Raw genomic sequence first — 25040 nt, 5'->3', positions numbered from 1 at the left:
CTTCGCACTGACCCAAAGTTCCTTCCCAAAGTGGTTTCTGCTTTCCATATCAACCACTCAGTTGAGTTGCCTGTGTTCTTTCCTTAACCTGATTCTGTAGCAGAACGAGCTGTTCATACTCTTGATGTCAGAAGAGTGCTGTTATACCACATTGAAAGAACAAACGATTTCGCAAAACAAAACCACTGTTGGTTGCATTTGCTATGCCTCACAGAGGCAATCCCATTTCTAAATCTGGTATTTCAAGATGGATTGTTAAGTGCATTCAAACATGCCACACTAAAGCTAAGCGATCTGTATCTAAACCTCCTAGAGCACATTTCACTCGTAAAATAGGAGCATCTATGGCCTTTTTAGGTAACATCTCTATAGCTGACGTTTGTAAAGCAGCAACATGGTCCACACCACACACTTTTACCAAACATTACTGTGTGGAAGTGTTAGCACGTCAACAAGCCAATGTAGGCCAAGCAGTGCTAAAAACACTTTTTCAAACAGCTGCAACATCTACTGGTTAGCCACCGCTTTGGGAGAATACTGCTATATAGTCTATGCAAGGCATGTGTATCTACAGCACACAAGACTCAAAACGGATTATACTACTTACCCAGTAAACATCTGTTCTTGGCATGTAGAGCTGTAAAGTCACATGCGCCCTCCCACCTCCCCAGGCACCTGTAGCTGTTGCAGTTTTGCATTGTTTACATTACATATGCGTGGACTTCTCTGTACTTATTCAATTCTCACTATCTTGCGGGAAAACAATCTAACAATGGCGTCAAGGCCCATGCTCACTATCACCGAAAGGAGGAATTGCCTTACCTCGTGACTAGGAAAGACTTCTTCAAAGAAAAACAACTTGCAAACATCCGGACCCAACAATAGATGGCAGGAGTATGCAAATCATGTGAATCTACAGCTCTACATGCAAGAACAGATGCCTACTGAGTAAGTAGCATAATTCTTACTGGTGTAGCAGAACATAATTCCTATAGGCTAGTACACAGGACACCACAGACATTAGATACCTTATTTACCTTTTAGATGAAAACTTACTTATGCATCCTTCAAGAGCCACATGGTGGCCATTGTCGCATAAGGTAGGGAACAAACAGGAAGAAGCCTTTTCACTGCACATAATCAGAAGATTCCGGACGGGAGCAAAGAGACTAGCTCCAGTACGGGCAGTATCCACACATATGTAGAACTTGAAGTTCATGCTGAGCTAGCTAGTGAAGGAGTCATTTGAACCGATGTATAATGCAGAACTCAAGTATTTGACATTAAAAACTATATTCCTTAATAGAGATCACCTCCTTACAAAGTCAGGGACTTGCAAGCGCTAATTACATAGGAACTGGCAGGTACGCAAGGACAAGTTGTTTTTTTTAACATGTTTTTATTGGAATTTAAGTATTACAATGCAATTATACAAGAAAGAGCAGGCGCTTCCACCCCAATACACAGTGGGTATAGTCTTCACGGATGAGCCTCATTACTACAAACATAATACCGGTATTCATTCGGCTTAATGTCAACTGAGGTTATCAAGTGCCCAAGGACCATCTTCTACTCACTTAGAACCTAAGTAGAACTTCAGATTACATATAAAAATAGACTTTACCGGCTGTAGTTTGTGACGGAACTTATACATATATCCGTATTCTTAGCTGCTCCATAGCATTCTGGTCATCCAAGATTCTTGACTGTGGATACATACATGCTGTTGACAGCTAACATAGTGATAAAACATATGAAACAGTTATGATCGAATGAGAATACAAAACAAAAAAATGCAAAGTCGTCCTGCGGGCATAGAGGGGTTGGTGACAAAGAAAATTGTAGCAGGATGTCTAACAACTGTGTAATGTCTTGCCGGTGGGAGTAGTTGGGGGGGGGTGTAAAATTACATTCTGTCGACTCAAGCAGGCCTCCTCTCACCTTGTAAAGACCACTCATCTAGGGGATTCTATAGCGTCATCGGTTGACTGTGTGTTCATCATGGTATCTGGTGAGGTAGTGTGTCTGGTGTCTCAGGCTCGAAGTATCTCTGCCCATAGCATTGCTAACGGACGGGGCCCGATTCCCTGGGCATCTTCCCTAATTGGGGCCCTCTCTTCCACCCTTTCCCAGGCATTGAGTGTGGGGCTCGCTTTGGTCATCCACTTCTGGACTATGGGCCGTTTCGCTAGGATCAATGCAAGATCCATGAATCTAGTGCCTATCTTGCGTGCCTTGGGCCAGAGGAATAGTCTGCAAAGGCAAATTTCTGTGTACAAGGCAATTGCAGCGTCCCAGTAATCTTGCAACTCTGGCCTGTTCAACGTCCAATGTGTAAACCCAACATCTGGTTCCTCGCATCTCGGACAGGCACCGTGTTCACCTCCATACATAGCCTGTAGTTGGTGGGGGGTCTAGTACGTCATGTGCAAGTAATTGAATTGGACATATTTAAACTGGTGTTTCTGGAAATGTGCCTAGGGCTCTCCATAGATCTATTCTACCCTATGTCCTTCAAGTCCCTAGCGAGTAACAGCACCCACCAGTCTCAGGTGTCAGATAGCAGTTTCGTGATCATGTCTAGTTGTGCTCTGTAGAGCCATTTCACAAGGTGTCCTGTTAAGCCTGGAGTCACCAGCCCTTGTAGTAAACCATGGCTATCCGGTTCCCCTCGATTCACAGGCCACAGCTCCCTATATATCCTGACCATGGCATAGTAGGCCAGGAACTGGCCGGAAGGAAGGCCGCACTAATCTAAGAGGTCATTTAGCAGAAGAAGTTCTCCCAGCTGGAATCAGTCACTCTACGTTACGAGACCAGCCATTGTACAGTCAGTCAGCTGTACGCTTACACAAGGACAAGATGGTTATGAGAAAAAAGCCCTAATTCCTCCCCCCTGATTGTGCTGACTTCTAAGAAGCAGCCAAAGATTGTGAACTGGACTGACACCTGTCAGAAAGCTTTTGACGCCCTGAAGACTGCCATGTGCACAGCACCAGTACTTCAGGCGCCCAACTTTGCAAAATAATTTGTTGTCCAGACAGACGTTTCTGAGCATGGTGTGGGGGCCGTTCTGTCACAGATCAATGAGGAGGGCCTAGACCAACCTGTAGCCTTCATTAGTAGGAGGTTACTTCCACGGGAACAGAGGTGGTGTGCAATTGAGCATGAGGCATTTGCTGTGGGCTGGGCACTGAAGAAACTGGGTTCAGACAGACCACAGGCCCCTCAGATTGTTGATGCAGATAAGGGGAGAGAATCCAAAGTTGTTGAGGTGGTCCATTTCCCTACAGGGTATGGACTTTACGGTTTAACACCGCCCTGGTACAGAACACGCCAATGCTGATGGTCTGTCCAGATCTTTCCGCCTTAGTGATGAAAACTCCCAAGTGGGTGAGTAGTTCTCCCCACATTTCAGCTGGAGGTGATGCGTGTTAGACCTGACACCATTGGCGTAGGTCTCCCTTCCATGTTTCGCTTTTGTCCCCTCTGTGTTTGCCGGTGTTAGATGCTCTGGGCGCTGTGCCACTGCCATTCAGTGCCACAGTGCGAATGCTCCCTATTGTAAATTGACTGTATGAATTGGTATAATCCTAATTGACCCAAGGAACAGGATAGGAAAGTCAAATTTAGTATGCCTGAGCTCCAAATATTAAAGTGCATCTTTTAGTGAAAATTATTTTTATATTCTGTGTTTAAAACTACCACTTTTGGGGAGTAGGTTTCCCGTGTGCTCTGCTGTTATGTGTTTTGGCTGTCTGGTTTTGGAGGGTCAGGGCAGGCTGAGACCGACCTGGATTAAATAGAGAGATCTGCAGTTGGAGTATGGGGAGGGGTGACCCTTTGATCTGAGCAGGGCTGTGCCTGGCAAGATGAATGATGGCTCAACCTCCCACTGTGCGTCTGTTGACAGACCCCCTCTCCCTGCAAGGCAGGATATAGCCTCGTAAATAAAGTGCTCCAGGACGACACCAAACTGGTTCTGGCTGGGTTCAGTGATTTGTGACTTTTTGAGAACAAAGACTTTTGGGGTATGAAGATCTGTGCTAAAACCCCTACAGGGTGTGTTACTTCTGGATGTCAAGACAAACCTCTGTCCATGTAACGAGAGGGAAAGGACTTTGAAACTTCGATCCATCTTGCTGAAGCAACTACCCAAGGGCCTGATTTGAGCTTGCCTCCTGCTGAAGTCTGAGGGACATTAGACTTCACCCATCAGCTGTTCGGATCCCTATTTGAGAGGGATTCTATGTGCAGGTGAGGCCTCTGTTGAGAATTCCAGAGCCTCTGGTTCTACTGTGGGGAACGCGGGCTGAAAGTCATTGCATCGCTATTGTGTGCCGCCGCAGCTGAGGAGCTGTTGCCGCTGAGAGCCCGCATTTGCCTGTGTTACCAAAGTCATCGTGATCGGTATTGTGGGCCGCCGCAGCTGAGGAGCTGTTGCCGCTGAGAGCCCGCATTTGCCTGTGTTACCAAAGTCATTGTGATCTCTATTGTGTGCCGCTGCAGCTGAGGAGCTGTTGCCGCTGAGAGCACACATTTGCCTGTGTTACCAAAGTCATCGTGATCTCTATTGTGGGCCGCTGCAGCTGAGGAGCTGTTGCCGCTGAGAGCACGCCTTGGCCGTCCTACGAGAATCATCGCTATCGCTATTGTGGGCCGCTGCAGCTGAGGAGCTGTGCCACTGAGTGCCCGCATTTGCCGTCCTACGAGAATCATCGCTCTCTCTCTTGTGGGCCGCTGCAGCTGAGGAGCTGCGCTGCTGAGTGCCCGCATTTGCGGTCCTACGAGAATCATCCCTATCACTAGTGTGGGCCGCTGCAGCTGAGAAGCTGTGCCGCTAAATGCCCGCACTAGTCACCACTTCGAGGATCTTGTTAGCACCTGCGGGTGCCGCTGGGTGCCTGCCTTTAAGCCCCGTCCCAGAATTATCGTGAGTGCACGCCGCGGACGGCTACAGCAGGGATCTGTGGCCGTTGCGAGTCCGCCTGTCATCACCGCGGCTTTCTTGTGAGACTGCGTGCCGTGCCCCTTTAAATCTCAGGTGCATTGTGCATCATCTGGTCGCGTGGACCCCGGCCTCGAACTAAGTTCGTTCCACACGTTTTTTGAGTGCTTCTATTGCTTTTGAAGTGAATCTGTAATTATGTGCATTGTGGTTTCTTGATCGCTTTTGAGCTTTGTGTTAAGTCTATATAAAGATACTTATTTTTCTACAGCTACTTGTGTGGTGTCCCTTTGTAGTGTCTTCACTGCGTTATTGTGTATGGTCATAAATGCTTCACACACTGCCTCTGAGATAGGCCTGTCTGCTCGTGCTACGTTACCACAGGGTTGAGCAGGGGTTATCAAAGGGTGTAACTCCTTACTCTGACTTAGGAAGAAGAATCCCTATTTGGACATCGGCTCCAGCCGCTGCCAACTAGAGATCCCCATTTCTAACATGGGCCCAAACACTAGATGGGGGAATAATGCACAGCATGCAAATCCAAAGGGCAGTTGCTTACCATGCTCTGCAAATAATTTGCTATTGCTGCAATTCTCAATTTCTGTGTGAGACAAAACACTTTCAGAAACAATGAATCAATGCTGCTAGCTTTTTATTTGTGGTAGCTACAGTGAGCACTTTTTTAATCGGAAAGATATTCTCTCTGCATGAGTTGTACATATTTTAAACCCATAGAGTAACCAATCTAGTGATCTATGTAATGGACCTATTGTGGTCCCTCATGTTTAGTTGTCTGATTTGAAAATGTGGCTGAGAAGGAAGCAGTGGTGTGCTTAAGTTTACATTGTCCTACTTTTGAAAAACAGCTCATGGTGTCATAAACTGGCTGACCAATTCCACAGTAGGAACGATGGTTTGTTTTCCTTTATCCCAAAGTATAGGCAGTTTTGCTTCTTACTCCTTGGCATCATAGCTGTCTGCAATTTTAAGCTTCAAAAGAAATCCTTGGCATACAAGTGCACCCTTTATAATAAAAATTAGTTATCAAAATAAAGTGCAGCACATTACTCAAAATGTGTAATATCTAAATGCCGATTTGGCCGTTGGGATGCTCGTAATGTACATTAGATCCCTGTTGCTGTATACACTGAGTGGACCCTGTTATTTCAGTTACTAGTAGTGCTTAATGTTAGCTGTTGGTTCCACCCATTTCTGACGATTGGAATTTAACTTTACCTCATCAAACTTTGACCCAGAGCAAGAGAGACTAAAACACAAGAGGGGGAAAAGAAAGAGTGAATAAGGGAGAAAGTAAGGATGAAAAAGAACCTACTAGAGTGAAATGAAGTGTATAGTGGTGGAAGGAAGAGCGGGTGTACACTCCGCAGCAGAAGTTGCATGAACACTGGCCTTTATACTGACCACCATTTATATACAAGGTGCGAACACGCCTGAACTTTGACATTTGGGATCGATAGAACATATTGTATTCCAGAAATTAGTTTCAGCCTGGAGTAGATATTCCCGACTTGAGATTTGATTGGCTCAAAACAGCACTCGAGAGGTGAATTGCCCACTGAAGAATCTTGTGTTGGCTGGAAGAGGACTCTGAACTAATAAAAGAAAGAACTGGAAAATATATGGACGTCTGGATGACTGTTTTTGTACACTATTGCGTGTGCTTAGAGGCTTGTGTCAGTCGTTTAACCACTTTGGTTTAATGGATGCAGGGATGATATCCCTCCTCTTGAGCACCGCACAAACTGACATTTACGTATTAATATTTGTGCACTGTCTTGAGCGCCGAAGTTCCTTATTCTCCCCTCAGCCTGTAAACTAATTAAACCTAGACATACATCAGTCATTGCTGGTTTTCATTTACTTATGGGAGCTTGAACTGTAAAGTGGACTGTACTTTGTACTTGCATCTAACAGACATACTCACATGAGCATAACTCATAATGAACTGGTTTGTGTTACATGGAGAGCAGCATTTTAGTTATTTAGATCTGACTCTGTTTAGTGAACAAAATCTTAAAGATCCAGAAGAATCTTAGTGCTTACCAGATAACTATAACCACCTCATTGATTGGGTGGTTCTATTACTTGTATATTGTTTTTACCATTTCTTTTTTAGCAACTGTTTCTTTGCTTTATAAGCTAGAAAATTAGGCAATGTTAAAAAATACTGCACATTTAGCCCGTAAGGTAAATTAATTGTCTAATCCAGCAATAAGATGACACTTACATTTTTTTGAATTGTAAACAAAGTTTTTCTACTTGCAGGTTATAGTCACGGAAAACATGTCTCATCAGAAAAAATATGTAACTCAATGACCAAACATTCTGACAACTCCATGGAAAAAAACGAGAATAGTAAACCAACCACAGTTGGCTTGAGCATGGAGAAAAAGAAAGAAAAGTTGGACACCGGTTCATTAAATGCTGAAAATAACAAACAAGTATGCAAGATACAGACAGTTGTCACTCCTGAGCATGATATGCTAGAATCTGACCATCTGCAGAGTCCTACGGATGAAGGGAAGAGGCCAGTCGAAGTAACTCCCAATACTCCCATCTCGTCTATGGTGGAAGCACAAAGTGAGATCGTAATGGGAACTGAAAAGGAATTGCCAGTCTCCGAAGATTTCCCTCCTAATGAACAAAGGCTTCCTGGATTGGGACTTAGTAAGTCTGACGTTCCAGAGCATTCACTAGTTACTTCAAATGTTGAAATGGAAGATATTTCAAATAGCAAAGGTAGGAGACCAGACCTTCAGTGTGAACCCGATATATTAAACATTGCGCCCTTATCTGAAGAAGCCTATCCAAAGCCTTTTGTTGCAGTGCCAGTAAAACAGTTTAGGAACAATGATCATGAAGGTAGCACTGTGTCATGCCAGTCCTCTGACTGTAGTAAGGAACACACCACTTTAATTGAAAATGCCTCTGTGTCACCTCATAGCATTCGCCCTATTCCCCCCGATCCAGTTGATGTCCATAATATTTCTGCTGGTTTAAGTCCTTCAGAAACCTCTTGCCAGCCTAGTTCAGAAGAAGAGCAGCATCAAGTTGAGCCTGAGCCACTTGATGCCCTTAAATCCCCTGTAAAGAATGTTGATACTCAGGCTACATTTTCCAAGGCAATTGTATCTACTTTAACAGTGCCAAAAGAACCTGTGTCTTCTGCAGCAACCAATTTAGATACAGAAAATCTTTTACAAGCTATATCAAGCATAGAGAAGGAAAACGTAATTACCTCTACTCCAAGTAATACTGTGGCTACTGCATTATTCAGAGATATTGTTCCCGGTTCAGAAAGCGTATTTACTATCATAGACTCTAGCACTGTTCAAACATCTGCTGGTAATGTTCCTTCCAGCAGCAGGCACTCATCCGAAGTAGATCCTTCAAGCATAATGTCCTTAAACATCATAATCAGTGATGAAACATCTCATTCAGGGGATACTGAGCTAAGCAATGCTGTGTCTAGTATCAGCGGAGACAATGTACCAACCATAATATTGTCTTCTCCAGGTAAAATACAAGTCCAAAATGCTGGGGCACCCAAGAGTGCATCTGCTGAAGAGTCTGTAACCTCTTCAGAAAAAGTTTCAGATGTAGTCTTTGTGGATCAGTGTCTTCCTCTGCACACACTCGGCGATCAAGCTTCCAGTACACTTAGTTTTAAGGTTGAAGATGGCACTGTGTTTACCCTTGCACCCAGTCTTTCCCAGGATGGTGGATTTTTACAGTTGATACCTGCAAGTACATCATTTGGACAGTCAAATAATGTTTACATCACCAATTGCATGACGGATAATGGAACCTACCGTGGTACTGCATCACAGTCTAAAATTACTCCTATATCTGCCAAGAATCAAACCCAAGTTCAGACCCCTCCTCGACCAAGAAACATGTTTTCAGTGGGGCAGACTTTATCTCCTAAAGTTTCTCAAGGTAAGTAGCAGTAGATATATTAAATAATTAAGTACATGTTTTTTCATTACAGAATTTGGTCACCAATCTTTAAAGTTGACATTATATGATGTGATATGCCGATTTACTATATTGTTTACTATAATCCAGTCTTGTAATCTTTTGGTAAATTTTCTACTGTGGCTAAAAATAAGATTAGATGGATTTGGCTTTGTTAGGATCTGGTAGGTTGAGGTATGTGACAATTGTTAGGGAGAGGCCAGCCTTCTTTTTTGGCTAGCCTTAGAGTTAGGTTTGCTGCCTTGGCAATGGAATAATGCTGATGGTGCTAAAATTATGTGATAGTAGCGATGGGAAGAGCTTTTGTTTTCGAAAAGCAGAGTCGACCACCTTAGTCACTGCGCATGTGCACTGTACTACAAAGAGGGGTGTTCAAGCAAAACTGATAAAACAATGAGACAGGAAAGGAGCGAAAAGCATTTGAAGTTTGTATGTGCTTTCATTTTTGCCTGGGGAATCCCAAACCTGGTGAAGGATTGAATATTACTACTTTTGCAGTTGAGTTGTGCAGTGAGATGCATTGAGGAAACCTATTGATACCAAGAAACATTCTGTGCACAAATGGTAGGATTATAGGCCATGTAATTCATGAGTAGGAGAAAAGTGGCGTGAACAGGTGATTGAAATTGTTTAGTGGGATTCTTAATTGTGCTAGTGCTGGATAATTAACGGTGCCTGCATTATTTTTCTGCACAGTACACTATAAGGAAGCTGCTTTCCAAACAGTTGTCAGCAGTCATTCATAAGCTGCTGATTCTGCGATATGGAAATATGCTTGATGTGTCTTGAGCTTAGCAGTATCATTTGGCAGCGGAGACTTACTTACTGTGTGATCCAGCGGTTGCATTTCTCTGCACATAAATGAGCTTTCGTATCATTGAGCGGTTGTAAATTTCTTTTTCCAGTATTGTTTTTTATAAAGATTTTGTTGTTGTTTGTATGTATTCAACAAATTGAAGATACCACGCACTCCTTTTGTGCTAGAATAAACAATTTAAACAAGATGATGGCGTGCTGAAGAGGAGGCGTCCTCTAAACCAAGGCGGAAAATGTAGTCAATAGATGCACTGCCCAACACTGGGCAGTGTCCCTCTTATAGCACAGCAATGGGCGACGAAGTCGCTGGAGATCAAAATGATAATGCGCCAGGTGATTCAAGAATACTTTATTAAGCAAGAATATCCAATGTTTTCTTGGAAATGACAAATCAAATGCTGAATAAGTTCCAAACTGCTTTTAGAAGAAACCAAAGGAAAATCCCCGATGCATTTCGGGTAAATGACCCTTCGTCAGGAGGAATCCTAAACAATGAAAAGGTAGGAGTAAATATCGCAGCCCCCACTGTAATAAATATGTACAAGCATTGACTGAGTGTGTAACATGCGTAAGTGTAAGTTAATCGTGGAATTTAAAAAAATCGTGGCATTGAAGAAAACGAACTGATATGACATGGTACGCGAACCAAGTGACACGAAAGAGGGAGAATGCTCGAAGAATTATATACAAAGAACCAACACCGGTGGTGAAGATTCGAGGTGATGTGTTTAATGTGCACCAGGTAAAAAGATATAGTGACACTAAAGCTAACGGCAAGAAAATGCCAAGTGAAAAAGAAACGAGAGTGCAACGGGCATATATAACACCCGCTATAAACGTGAAAACTAGCGGAAATATCGCAGCGTGAAGTGGTGTGTAACCGCGTTTAAAGTTGTGCAATACAGGTAATTAAAATATAGTCCCAACCGGAAAAATGCGCAAATGATCCGAACACCACAGCATGCGATGTGAAGTTACCTCGGTTTGTTCAAAAACGGACATCACACGAGTGCTCGCGTGAACTCTATTGTGTGCTACCGCCGTGTTTGTGTCTTATACGGGCTAAACATTGAAAACGGACACCTAAACGGCGGCCATCTTGAAGTAGGCAAATCAATAGTTAGCAAAATTTAAAGCCTCTATACGAATGCGGTGAGATAACCCGCTCATGTCGAGTCTAGTGTAATTTGCTGGGAAAAATAAGCATGGTGCAACCAGTAGTGGAAAATTGGACGAAAAATGAAAGGAAATAAATAAATGAATTACGTGGCTTAAACAGGATCAATAAAGTTAAATGAAAAAGAAAAAAGATAAAGAGGAAAAAAGGGGGTTGATGGAAGAAAGTTAATAAGAGAAACATGTAGAATTGAGAGAAAACCTACGAGAACAAATATAAATATAAAATGTACGAGGTTATTTATGAGATAATAAAATTGAAAGGAGACATACGGAAATAATTAAGTGAAATAATAGGAAGGAACAGTTGAAAAAATAGTGGGGAATTAAACAGATATAAAGGACAGGAAAAAGAAACAAGAGAAAGAAAAACTAGTGAAAAATAACCACGAGAATACGAGAGAATCGAGCGTGATGGCAATGCGTGTAAAGAGATACTTATACTTGGGAACAGGCAACTGATTACATAGCATGTTTAAACAAAACAATTAAGTTCAATCCCATCATTGAGTCCATGAGGTACCAGGGAGTTCATTCTATAAATCCATGATGTTTCACGTTGAATCAGAAACTTGCGGTTGTCCCGACCTTCTTTAAGAGGAACGGTTTCACACACCAAGAACCGTAGCTGACTGACGTTATGTTTATGTTCGTTGAAATGTGTAGCAACAGTGGATTTTAGGTTGTTTTTCCGAATGTTACTCTTGTGTTCATTTAGGCGTGTTTTGATTTTTCTTTCAGTTTTACCAATGTATTGTAAGCCACACGGACATTTCAGCATATAAACTAAGTTTTTAGAATCGCAAGTGGCTGATACAAATAATTTGATGTTAAAGCCTTTGGTTGGATGCTGAACGACGTTGCCCTTGATGATACTGTTGCAATTGCCACAATTGTGACAGGGCATCGTGCCCTTTGGTGTCGAAATGGTTTGGAGCGAATTGATGGGTTTCAATAACTCCATAAGGTTTCTGCTCCTTTCATATGCGAATAATGGTTTTTCTGAAAAAATCTGATTGAAATCGGACTCCACTTGTAACAAAGGCCAATGTTTAAGAACAGCTTTTTTGATGTTGTGGCTTTCTGTGGAGAATTTGGTAACTATGACAGCTCTGGAAGAAGACTTAGTGACCGTCCGTTGTTGACCCAGTAGGTGTTTCCTTTGTGTTTTAGAAGACTTGTCAATCGCTTTGGTGAGAATGTATGGAGGATAACCTCTGTTAGCAAAACGACGTTCCATGGTGAAGACTTGTTCTTGAAATTGTTTGGGTTCAGAAATGATGCGCTTGATCCTAAGAATTTGAGAAAATGGAAGGTGACGTTTAAGAGAAGACTGATGGAAACTAGAAAAATGTAAAAGATTGTTTCTGTCAGTGACCTTTCTGTAGAGAGTGGCCTGAATGTGTTGGTTTTTAATGTAGATGAAAACGTCAAGGAAATTTATGTTGGACTCACTGATGAGGAAAGTAAAATTCAATCTGTCATTCACAGAGTTGAGTTTGCCTATGGCCTCAATTAAAGTGGTTTTGGAACCTCGCCAAATTAAAACAATGTCGTCGATGTAGCGTACAAACAAAAGTAAATGTGCTTCCCAAGGGTCTGTGTGAAGAATATGATCAACCTCAAATTTGTGCATGAATAAATTGGCATAGCAAGGAGCTGCGCAATTACCCATAGACGTACCGTTAAGTTGGAGAAAAAAACAGTTGTTGTGACAGAAATAACTGTGATAAAGTGTGAAGTGTAACAATTCCAGTAAAAAACTTTTAAATCCTGTGGGGTCTGTGATTGTAACGGAAAGTGTTCAGTGGCCTCTATCCCCAGGTTGTGTGGAATTGATGTGTACAAGGACGTAACATCTATTGTACAAAAAAACATGTCATTCTCCCATGGGGTGGTGAAGTTGTGCAAGATATTAAAAAAATCAGTAGTGTCTCTGACGTACATGGACATAGACCGAACCAATGGTTAGAGGTGTTTATCTAGATATTTGCCAACGGGTTTGTGGAGAGAACCCTTAGTTGAAACAATTGGTCTCATCGGTGGGTCAGTCAAATTTTTGAGTATTTTTGGTAACATTCGCAAAGTTGGACTCCTTGGAAATTTAGAAGTCAAGAATCTGCGTTCCGCTTCTCCTATGGTACCTTGTAGGACTGCTTTATCAATGATGGTCTGCAACACTGTTAGTATATCTGATGTGGGATTGTAATCTAACAGAGAATAGGTGTCAGTGTCCAAAACGTGTTCATCAAGTTTGCGTTCATAATGCACTTTATCCATCACAACAAGTGCACCCACTTTGTCAGCGTTAAGAAAGGTAATGTTGGGATTATTGGCTAGTTGTTTCAACAAAGACTTGTCTTTAGATGTTAAATTGGGTTGAATAGTTTTATTGTGCTTAAACACTGATTGTAGGTCGTGTTTAACTAAAATTTCAAAAGTATCTAGGATTTTGTGGCTTACTGGAGCTGAAAATGTACTTTTCGACGATAACCCTTGAAGAGTATTCGGTGGCTGATCAGATGTTTCGGTAAGAACATTCTCAAAAAAATGTCTCAATCTAAGCTTACGCATGAATTTGTGAAAGCTTACTTCTGCTTCCATAAGGTTAGAAGAGTAGGTGGGGACAAAAGATGACCCTTTTTGAAGTAGTTGCAATTGACACTTGTCAAGAGGAGTGGAGGAAATGATGATAACAAGATTGTCTTGATCTCTTAGCGTTGACTCCTTGTCATTCTCTTGTCCACTGGTGGAACCGCAGCTGTGTCTTTGTCTTTTCTTGCCCCTCCTGGGTCTTCGTGATCTAAACGGCTTGTCCCTAAAAAAGGAACCGCAGAAGATGAAAGAGTGGAAGCTGAAGTTGATGGAATTTCTGTATCCTTCGTGACTTCTGTTCGAGGTTGTTCCCTACGAGGAAGGTTTCTAGGTTTGTTGCGAGTGATATTGGAATCGCTGCTGACCGGTGAAGTGTCAGTATCAGATGTTTTATGTGGTGCTTTGAATTGACGTCTCCGTGCGTACACTTCTGCCCAATTATAAACTTCCCCCAGTTTGTAATCAATGGTATCCCTGCGAAACTTTTGAAGTTTTCTTTCATTTACTTCCTGTTTGTGCTTGTCAAGTTGATCATTAATATCGATGAGTGTATGGGTTAATTCTTCTGGTGACATTTTAGTTGCTAACTCGCTTTTGAGTTGAGATATTTCAGTATTGAGTTCATCTAAGATGTTTTACAACTCTTCAATGATTAGCAGAATAAGGTCCAATGAACACTTATTAAGAATCCCGTACCATCTATCAATAAATTTCGGGTCATTTTTACAAAGCGATGGTTTTAGAGAAATTCGTAGACCCCTTGGGATGCGTTGAGCGCGATGGTATTGGATCATGGTGCTTGCATGAAGACGTTGGTTGATTTCACGTTTCGTTAGGTAAAGTAATTGCTTAATGTTGCTCTGTACAGTGCCTGTTCCTGAGGGGGTTGATTCAATTTCTCCTATCAAGGAGTAGATCCGTTGTACTTCTTCATTGCCGAATGCAAATGTCTCGGCTCGTTTATCAGTAAGATTTGTAATGTCTTGATAAGCCATGGGTGCTGTGGTAGTGGTTTAGCGAAATAGAAAAATCAACAAATTGAAGATACCACGCACTCCTTTTGTGCTAGAATAAACAATTTTAAACAAGATGATGGCGTGCTGAAGAGGAGGCGTCCTCTAAACCAAGGCGGAAAATGTAGTCAATAGTTGCACTGCCCAACACTGGGCAGTGTCCCTCTTATAGCACAGCAATGGGCGACGAAGTTTAGAGGACGCCTCCTCTTCAGCACGCCATCATCTTGTTTAAATACTTTTGAAATTTTAGTTAAACACGACCTACAATCAGTGTTTAAGCACAATAAAACTATTCAACCCAATTTAACATCTAAAGACAAGTCTTTGTTGAAACAACTAGCCAATAATCCCAACATTACCTTTCTTAACGCTGACAAAGGGGGTGCACTTGTTGTGATGGATAAAGTGCATTATGAACGCAAACTTGATGAACACGTTTTGGACACTGACACCTATTCTCTGTTAGATTACAATCCCACATCAGATATACTAACAGTGTTGCAGACCATCATTGATAAAGCAGTCCTACAAGGTACCATAGGAGAAGCGGAACGCAAATTCTTGACTTCTAAATTTCCAAGGAGTCCAACTTTGCGAATGTTACCAAAAATACACAAAAATTTGTCTGACCCACCGATGAGACCAATTGTTTCAACTAAGGGTTCTCTCCACGAACCCGTTGGCAAATATCTAGATAAACACCTCCAACCATTGGTTCGGTCTATGTCCATGTACGTCAGAGACACTACTGATTTTTTTGAATATCTTGCACAACTTCACCACCCCATGGGAGAATGACATGTTTTTTTGTACAATAGATGTTACTTCCTTGTACACATCAATTCCACACAACCTGGGGATAGAGGCCACTGAACACTTTATGTTACAATCACAGACCCCACAGGATTTAAAAGTTTTTTTACTGGAATTGTTACACTTCACACTTTATCACAGTTATTTCTGTCACAACAACTGTTTTTTTCTCCAACTTAACGGTACGTCTATGGGTAATTGCGCAGCTCCTTGCTATGCCAATTTATTCATGCACAAATTTGAGGTTAATCATATTCTTCACACAGACCCTTGGGAAGCACATTTACTTTTGTTTGTACGCTACATCGACGACATTTTTTTAATTTGGCGAGGTTCCAAAACCAAACTCAACTCTGTGAACGACAGATTGAATTTTACTTTCCTCATCAGTGAGTCCAACATAAATTTCCTTGACGTTTTCATCTACATTAAAAACCAACACATTCAGACCACTCTCTACAGAAAGGTCACTGACAGAAACAATCTTTTACATTTTTTTAGTTTCCATCAGTCTTCTCTTAAACGTCACCTTCTATTTTCTCAAATTCTCAGGATCAAGCGCATCATTTCTGAACCCGAACAATTTCAAGAACAAGTCTTCACCATGGAACGTCGTTTTGCTAACAGAGGTTATCCTCCATACATTCTCACCAAAGCGATTGACAAGTCTTCTAAAACACAAAGGAAACACCTACTGGGTCAACAACGGACAGTCATTAAGTCTTCTTCAAGAGCTGTCATAGTTACCAAATTCTCCACAGAAAGCCACAACATCAAAAAAGCTGTTCTTAAACATTGGCCTTTGTTACAAGTGGAGTCCGATTTCAATCAGATTTTTTCAGAAAAACCATTATTCGCATATGAAAGGAGCAGAAACCTTATGGAGTTATTGAAACCCATCAATTCACTCCAAACCATTTCGACACCAAAGGGCACGATGCCCTGTCACAATTGTGGCAATTGCAACAGTATCATCAAGGGCAACGTCGTTCAGCATCCAACCAAAGGCTTTAACATCAAATTATTTGTATCATCCACTTGCGATTCTAAAAACTTAGTTTATATATATTGAAATGTCCGTGTGGCTTACCATACATTGGTAAAACTGAAAGAAAAATCAAAACACGCCTAAATGAACACAAGAGTAACAACCTAAAATCCACTGTTGCTACACATTTCAACGAACATAAACATAACGTCAGTCAGCTACGGTTCTTGGTGTGTGAAACCGTTCCTCTTAAAGAAGGTCGGGACAACCGCAAGTTTCTGATTCAACGTGAAACATCATGGATTTATAGAATGAACTCCCTGGTACCTCATGGACTCAGTGATCGGATTGAACTTAATTGTTTTGTTTAAACATGCTATGTAATCAGTTGCCTGTTCCCAAGTATAAGTATCTCTTTACACGTATTGTCATCACGCTCGATTCTCTTGTTTTCTCGTGGTTATTTTTCACTAGTTTTTCTTTCTCTTGTTTCTTTTTCCTGTCCTTTATATCTGTTTAATTCCCCACTATTTTTTCAACTGTTCCTTCCTATTATTTCACTTAATTATTTCCGTATGTCTCCTTTCAATTTTATTATCTCATAAATAACCTCGTACATTTTATATTTATATTTGTTCTCGTAGGTTTTCTCTCAATTCTACATGTTTCTCTTATTAACTTTCTTCCATCAACCCCCTTTTTTCCTCTTTATCTTTTTTCTTTATCTTTTTTCTTTTTCTTTTTCATTTAACTTTATTGATCCTGTTTAAGCCACGTAATTCATTTATTTATTTCCTTTCATTTTTCGGCCAATTTTCCACTACTGGTTGCACCATGCTTATTTTCCCCAGCAAATTACACTAGACTCGACATGAGCGGGTTATCTCACCGCATTCGTATAGCGGCGTTAAATTTTGCTAACTATTGATTTGCCTACTTCAAGATGGCCGCCGTTTAGGTGTCCGTTTTCAATGTTTAGCCCGTATAAGACACAAACACGGCGGTAGCACACAATAGAGTTCACGCGAGCACTCGTTTGATGTCCGTTTTTGAACAAACCGAGGTAACTTCACATCGCATGCTGTTGTGTTTTGATCATTTGCGCATTTTTCCGGTTGGGACTATATTTTAATTACCTGTATTGCACAACTTTAAACGCGGTTACACACCACTTCACGCTGCGATATTTCCGCTAGTTTTCACGTTTATAGCGGGTGTTATATATGCCCGTTGCACTCTCGTTTCTTTTTCACTTGGCATTTTCTTGCCGTTAGCTTTAGTGTCACTATATCTTTTTACCTGGTGCACATTAAAGACATCACCTCGAATCTTCACCACCGGTGTTGGTTCTTTGTATATAATTCTTCGAGCATTCTCCCTCTTTCGTGTCACTTGGTTTGCGTACCATGTCATATCAGTTCGTTTTCTTCAATGCCACGATTTTTTCAATGCCACGATTTTTTTAAATTCCACGATTAACTTACACTTACGCATGTTACACACTCAGTCAATGCTTATACATATTTATTACAGTGGGGGCTGCGATATTTACTCCTACCTTTTCATTGTTTAGGATTCCTCCTGACGAAGGGTCATTTACCCGAAATGCATCGGGGATTTTCCTTTGGTTTCTTCTAAAAGCAGTTTGGAATTTATTCAGCATTTGATTTGTCATTTCCAAGAGAACATTGGATATTCTTGCTTAATAAAGCATTCTTGAATCACCTGGCGCATTATCATTTTGATCTCCAGCGACTTCGTCGCCCATTGTTTGTATGTATTCCCCACGGCCGATTGAAATCTTCCAGTAGTGGCTAATTTTTACAGTAAGTTGTGTTTTACATAGATCCCTTGCCCTGCAGTGATCCCTCCGTGCCACACCTCCCTTGTCCCGATTAATACCACACATGCGTATGCATGGGATAGTCCTCTGCCTCTTCATCTACTTTATCTGAACTAAAGGGCTATCATGTCTCCACATTTGGCTGGAGAGTCTGTAATGCATCATGAACCTGACCAAGTGTAGGTTTTAACATTATGATAGAACTTAGGAACAAGGCCTTGTTTTAGGCTTCTGCCAACTGTGGTTATAGGAACATGTCTAAGGATGACCCCACCTGCTGTGGGTATACTGCCTGCATTCAGGCCATGCTGTTAAAAAAAATAAAAAATGGAGGGAGGTGTATTTTGTAACTGAGCAGGAATATAAAAAGAAAACTTCCACAGTGGTTTACTGCACAGCGTGGACATGTAACACCGGAAAGGTTTTGTCAAGTGCAGAGGAAGATGCTGAAAGATGTAGGAAAGGCCAAATCGAAGTGAGGATAGTGAAAAAGCTAAGCTCAAGGAAAGGGAAAGGCAGTGCTTGAGGGAGACAAAAGATATTGACCAGGGAAGGAGAAACCAAACTTTACATGGAATGTCTGAGGACTGCACTAGAATGCCGAAGCAGATCCTTATTGAATGCAAGCAAAGGTCTCCTGGCACTTGGGAGTCTGAAAAGGACTGACAAATAGGATAATAGAAGTTAATCCCTTCATACCTGGGCATCCCACAGTATAGGGAGTGTGGAGGGCTGTAAGAAAGCCTGCTCGGCCAGGCTTCTGGCAGCGGTAGCTGAGAGTGTACACCCAGAGGTTAACTCTATCATCAATCTGTCCCTTCAGTCAGCGGTTGTTCCTCAGGGTTGGAAGCAGGCAAAGATTCTGCCTCTTCTCAAAAAGCCTTCTCTGGATCCCCTTAATCCAGGCAACTATCGGCCCATCTCTCTTCTACCAGCCATTGCCAAAGTCTGTGAGAAGGTGGTCAATAAGCAACTAACAGAATTTGTGGAGATCGAGGCACTTCTGCATCCAGCTCAATCAGGATTTCGAGCTGCCATAGCACCGAGACTGTTTTGGTCGAGGTGGTGGAGGCCATTCGGGAGTGCCTCGATGCCGGGGGAAGGGCAGCTTTAATTCTGCTGGACCTCCCAGCGGCATTCGATACGGTCTCACATGCTCTTCTTTTGGCCCATCTCGCAGAGGTTGGCGTGTCAGGGGCTGTTTGGGGCTGGCTTTAGGTCTTTTCTGGAGGAGCGGGTCGAGCAGATTTGGCTCCCTCCATTTTCCTCCTCTCTCCATTCGGTCACCACTGGAGTCCCGCAGGGATCTTCCCTTAGCCCTCTCCTCTTTAACATTTGTTACGCCACTGATCCATCTGGCAGAGGATCTTGGGGCTAAGGTGTTGGCCTATGCGGATGACACCCAATTGTTGTTCACCTGGGATGAAACATCGGACTCTGTCCTTGCGGCGCAACATTGCCTTGGTTCCATCTTCAATTGGTTGGCGGATGCACAGCTTAAGTGCAATGAACAAAAATCTGAGATTTTGCTTTTTGGCAAATTTCCCGCTGATTTTCGTGAGCAGTTGTGGCCGCAGGACTTCCCACTGCCCCTTTCCTCGGGCCAGCCCGCTAAGAACTTGGGAGTATGGTTCGATGAGAGTGTCTCCTTTTCTACTCGCATCAAGAAAACTGCTGGCTGCTGCTTTGGCCTTCTAAAAACTCTTAGGAATTTTTTTCCTCTCCTTCCGCAGGCTGCTAGAGAAACTGTCACCTGTGCGCTGATCCTCTCTCGATTGGATTACGCCAATGCTCTCCATGCTGGGGTTCCTGGCTACCTGCTTAAAAAACTGCAGGTGGTCCAGAACATGGCGGCTAGATTGCTTCTGGGCATTCCGTCAAGGAAGAGTGTTGCTCTCCGTCTGCGCTTTCTCCACTGGCTGCCCGTGGCGGCTAGGTTCAAGTATAAACTTCTGGTCTTGGCCCATCGTGCCCTCCATGGTTATGGTCCCCTCTATCTTCAGAGGCGCTTTTCCTTCTATGTCCCTTTGCGGGCCTTGCGCTCTTCGTCCCTGCGCTTTGCCCATGTTCCACTTTTCAAACTCCAGAGGTTGGGGGGCTGTTCCCTTGTGATTAAATCTAGCGTGGCCTGGAATGCTCTCCTATTCGATCTTCGCTCCACTCAAGACCTTGTGGCGTTTAAAAAGAAGCTTAAAACACATCTCTTTGTATGATGGTCTCTCCCTATACCCCTTATAATATCCAGACTTCCTCTTTGTACTAGAGCATGAACTGGACTGCCTTGTGAAGACGAGGCAGGCCCTTTTGCAAAACGTGTCTCAATGCTGAAAACCTCAGGAGGCAAGTAAAAAATTGTCTAGACCCTTTCCTCAGATGTATGTGGGCCTTTAAGCCTCAGTCACAGCTGGCTAAAACATAAATGCCACCGTTCAGAAAGAAGGGGATTTAGGAAAAAAAAAACGGGGTCATTTATTTTCACTATTGATTTAAATTGAAGTGGAGGCAATTTTAGGCAGGAGATTTATAAAACCAGTAGTCTCCAACCAGATTTGAGTGTGTTGACGTGCTTACTACAACCCCACATTGGCATTCATTTAGCCCCTGTCAAAGGCTAGCTTGGAACTGGAGCGTATTGTCAGGAAGATGTATGGGATTGTGTCCCTCACCATACAGGCATCTGTAGTCATGGTGTTGTTCATCAGCTGTGACACTGAGCAGTGGTAAAATATGGTGAAGTTCAACCCATTATTGCACAGCTACAAACTGGATGAAACCTAATAGATGCTGGCAGACTATAGGTTGGCCTCCAAGGATGCTATGATGCATAGACGGTATTTGATCATAGTTGCCACAGGCAGCTTTTCGGTTCCTGGGCATGCCTGGAATATATGGTTTTCTGACCTGAGGTACAGGTTGGAGTGCAAACCTGGCCTTCAACATCTAAGAATTGGTAAGGAAATGGATGAGGTCCACAGTCTATCCCAGCTTACACTGTCACAAATGCTACATAAGTTCTTTCAGAAAAGCACCATCTCCCTTACATATGTTTTCCCCTCCACTGTTACTCCGTAGTGCTTCAGGATAATGGGTATTGCAGACCATTTGGTCCACCCAGAAGTAATCGTGATGGGTCCAGTGAGAATACTGAGCCTCGCTTAGCCACGTATGGAGTATTTCCCACAAGTCCTTAATGTGGGACAACAGGCATATTAAACAAACCGCTCACCCTCTGTTTCTGCTATTCTATTACTCTGCCAAGCTACTTAGATGGAACGCTTAGTGAGTTTGATGTGGTACTTTGGCTGTATTGTTATGATGTGGTAGCAAGTAATGTCAAATGAAATACCCCTAAAGCTAGTATTTCCATTAGAGGAATGACACTTTGGCATCCCTAATAACCACATCAAAATGTGATACCAACTGAAAGGTGTGCGAATCCTGCATCTTCACTCCTCCTCTGCCCTATTTATGGCTGCTCTTGTGGGGATGTGTGTTTGGCGCTGGAGCCAATCTTAATTCTGCTACTGACTGGGATAAATTTGAGTCTAGCCAGAGGTTGCCTGAGGCCTGCACTGACAAAAGTGAAGCATTTTTTTTTTTTTTTCGATGAGTGATGCAATGAGGCAGGCAGGAGTGAGGTTAGATTGTCAATCACTGCATTATGGCGTGACATCATCAACATTCCTGAGAGACTGCCCTTAAGCCTAAGCTGCTTTAAGCTGCTCCAGCACTGGCTTTGCATAACTAACTGAACTGCCTCCCCATTCCTTGATTCATTCACTGGGCTGTTCAGCTGGGGTGAGCGATGCACACATACCCATGCCTTGCTTAAGTAGCGGTCCCTTCATATGGGCGTTCAGACTCAGTCCTGCCACTTTTTATGGTTAAAATCTTTTTATTGCTTTTTTCAAAACAACCACCACCTACATCCAACAGGCCGATAGCGAAGTATCATAAAATAGATGAGGAGAGGAGAGAATTTTATAACTATAAAGTAGAGAAGGAAGAAAGCGAGGAGGAAAATTAGGAACCCAGCTATGACTTTCATCGTGTGGGACTAGCGTACATCTTCTTATGTCTTAGGTTTTCAATGAGAGGCTTGTCTTCGGGTCGTGGGAGACACCCCTGGTGAGTCTGAGAACTCGTATGTACTTGGGACATGTGAGTTCATTACATTTAGTTGATAAGAACTCTAATGTGGATCCCCAGGTTTGATCAAATCGGGGGAGTCTGCGCATTATACTAGCTGTTAGCTTTTCCATTCCTACTACCTCCCAAAGCTTATGTAACCAATCCAACCTGGTTGGGACGCCCTCCGTACCACACCTAGCCAGTATCACCTGTTTGGCTGCCCCCAAAGCCATCGTAATAGCTGTTCCCTGACATGGTCCCAAGGGGTATGTTAGAGCGTTGGGGAGGCCAAGTAGTATTTATCTTGGGAATATCTGCAGATTGGTATTGTAGGTAGCATTTATGTCGGTAAGTAAGGAATCCCAGAAGGGCTGTATCTTAGGGCATTGACACAGCAGATGGGTCAGAGTGTCCATCTGACCACAGCGGCTCCAACAATGAGCGTCTCCCCCTGGCTTCCTGCGCGCCACCCTGTCTGGGGTATAGTACCAGTAATGCGCTAATTTGAGGAACATCTCCTTTCCTGCTGTACTGCAGGAGGAGGGTCTGGCTCTGTGTACTATGTCCTGCCATTCTTTTCGATCAGAATTTTCGTGCGCATTCGGTTTCCCACCTACACTGTGCTAGAGTTTTACTTCGCTGTGTGGGTGCAATTAAAAATGCATATATATCTGAAAGTAAGCGTTTGTCTGAGTGTCTAGTTATAAATCATTTTTCAAATTTCGTTAAAGGGCGGCCTGCGTGTACGCTAATTTGCAGTTGTTTGACCCCATGCCTTAGGGTCAAGGATGCCCATTACATTGTTTTAGGTAGGCCATAGCTAGCTATCAGCTGGGAGAAGTCTATCCCTGCCACTTTTTTAACACATCTTGAATCTGCAGTAAAGTGCTCAGCAGAACGGTGCATTGTTCACTGAAGATGAAGGGGACAGTTATGACTGCCTGCTGCGCCTTCTCACCCTCACGCTTTTCAGGTCATTAGCCAAAAGCCTTACTGTGCATGAATAGTCATGCATCTTAGGAAGCCTGCACAATCGACAAGTTCAGAAACTAGCCCTGCTACAGGCCTGGAAAGCCAGAGTAGAGTATGGAAAAAGTAATACACAGAATGTCTGTGCTTGTGTGCATGTGCAGACAGGTCTGTGTATTTGTGACTATGTATGTCTATGTTGAAATGCATGTATGAGTGTAAATGCGCTGGATGTTCGGGCATCCTGGCCAAGATGGTTTCCAGCCTGGGCACAGTGCTGCCATTACTTATTGGTGGGAATACTTTGCATTACTTGGGCCATGCATAACAGGTTGATGCCCCAGGGAAAATGCTGGCCCTAGCATATTGGTGGTAATTATTAGCATTTTGAGGGTATTAGTGGCAGGATAACCATGGAGTATAAATCATATCTGTATTTTACGCCATAGAAATATGAAAGTTTTCATGGACACTCTTAACCTCAAATGTTTCATCTTTTAAAGTCTGGACAGGATCAGAAGCTTTTTCCATGTCCTGGTAGCTGCTGCAGTTGGACTGTGCTGCATCGATGTCCCACCTCCAGAAGTGGTTGTGTGACCCTTTGATATGGGTCACTCCTGTGCCGTAACGTCACTTATCTTTTTTTCCATGCCCTTCCGCATGAACTCTTCTCCCAATCTTTATTGGTGCTTGGTTGACCTCCAAAATTGCTGTTCGAGGCATATGAGCTGCAGATTACACACTTTTGCATAGATCGCCATCTGGTGTTGGGCCCGGATGTTTGCAGTTTGTTTTTCCTCTTGGAAAGTCTTTGGAAGTCACGAGGTCGGTGACTCCTCCCTTGGATCGTTTTGCGCATGGGCTTCGGCTCCATCCTCAGATTGTTTTTTTCCGCCATCGGGCTCGGATGTAATACTTCGCGCTCCGGTTCTGAACTTTTCCAGTTCAACGATCGACGCAAAATCCTCGTTCATCGAGATTTTTCAGATAACAAATCATCTTAATCACCTTCTCTTCGACACTTCTTCGATTCCAGTTGTCGACGGTGGCCTTCGGGCCTATCCCGGCTCCGGTCTCGGCTGATGGAAAGAACTCCCTACAAGAAGTGCCCTCGATGTGGGTCCAAATTCCCCCACACCGATCTTCATGAGGTGTGCAACCTCTGCCTCTCCCCTGAACACGAGGCTCGAGACTGTCCCGCCTGCAAGTCTTTTAGATCGAAAAAGACTATTCGAGATCGAAGGGCCAGACGCAACATGGCGCAATCCTCGACCTCCGCTCCAGTCGACATCTTCGGGGACGACGTCGAAGCTCCGGGACAGCAGCACACCGAAGAAGACGACGACGACGACCTCGTCAGTGCTTCCGAAGCCGACGACTCAGATGTGGAGGACATCACCCCGGCGCAGAGGGTCATGAGTACTATACCCCCTCCCACACCCGCGCCAACACCCAAAAAGGCTTCTGTCACGCCTTCGCGCCTAGGCAAGACCAAGGACACTGCTTCTAACACCCCACCTTCGGGCCCGGTAAAAAAGCCTAATAAGCCTTCCGGCAGCTCGGGCTCGAGCCAGCCTTCCAGCGGTGCCGAAAAACACCCTTCGGCACAGAAGAAAAAATCGGCCTCCACCTCCACACCGAGCTCAGCACCAAAGCCCTCGGTGTCAAAACCCGGCCTCTCGGTGCCGACCAAACATCATAAGGCCCTCGGCGCCGACACTCCCGTGCCGAAGCCTCTCTCGGCAC

The 25040-nt window shown here is 43.3% G+C and overlaps 1 protein-coding gene across 3 annotated transcripts in view; it reads left to right on the top strand.

Annotated features, from left to right (window-relative positions):
- NPAT (nuclear protein, coactivator of histone transcription) overlaps positions 1–25040 on the top strand; it is a 352831-nt gene that overhangs the window by 184959 nt on the left and 142832 nt on the right. For 2 of the 3 annotated variants that reach the window (XM_085621511.1, XM_085621512.1), the window contains one exon: positions 7235–8908. In XM_085621511.1, coding sequence (XP_085477637.1) covers positions 7235–8908 — 1674 coding nt within the window. The remainder of the gene's footprint in view (positions 1–7234; positions 8909–25040) is intronic. The other variant, XM_085621513.1, reaches the window with a different exon arrangement.

The sequence above is a fragment of the Triturus cristatus genome, chromosome 8 (assembly GCF_964204655.1).
Source record: "Triturus cristatus chromosome 8, aTriCri1.1, whole genome shotgun sequence".
Classification (NCBI taxonomy): Eukaryota; Metazoa; Chordata; class Amphibia; order Caudata; family Salamandridae; genus Triturus; species Triturus cristatus.
Note: the sequence above shows the minus strand (reverse complement) of the source record. Positions and strands in the feature narration are given on the sequence as shown.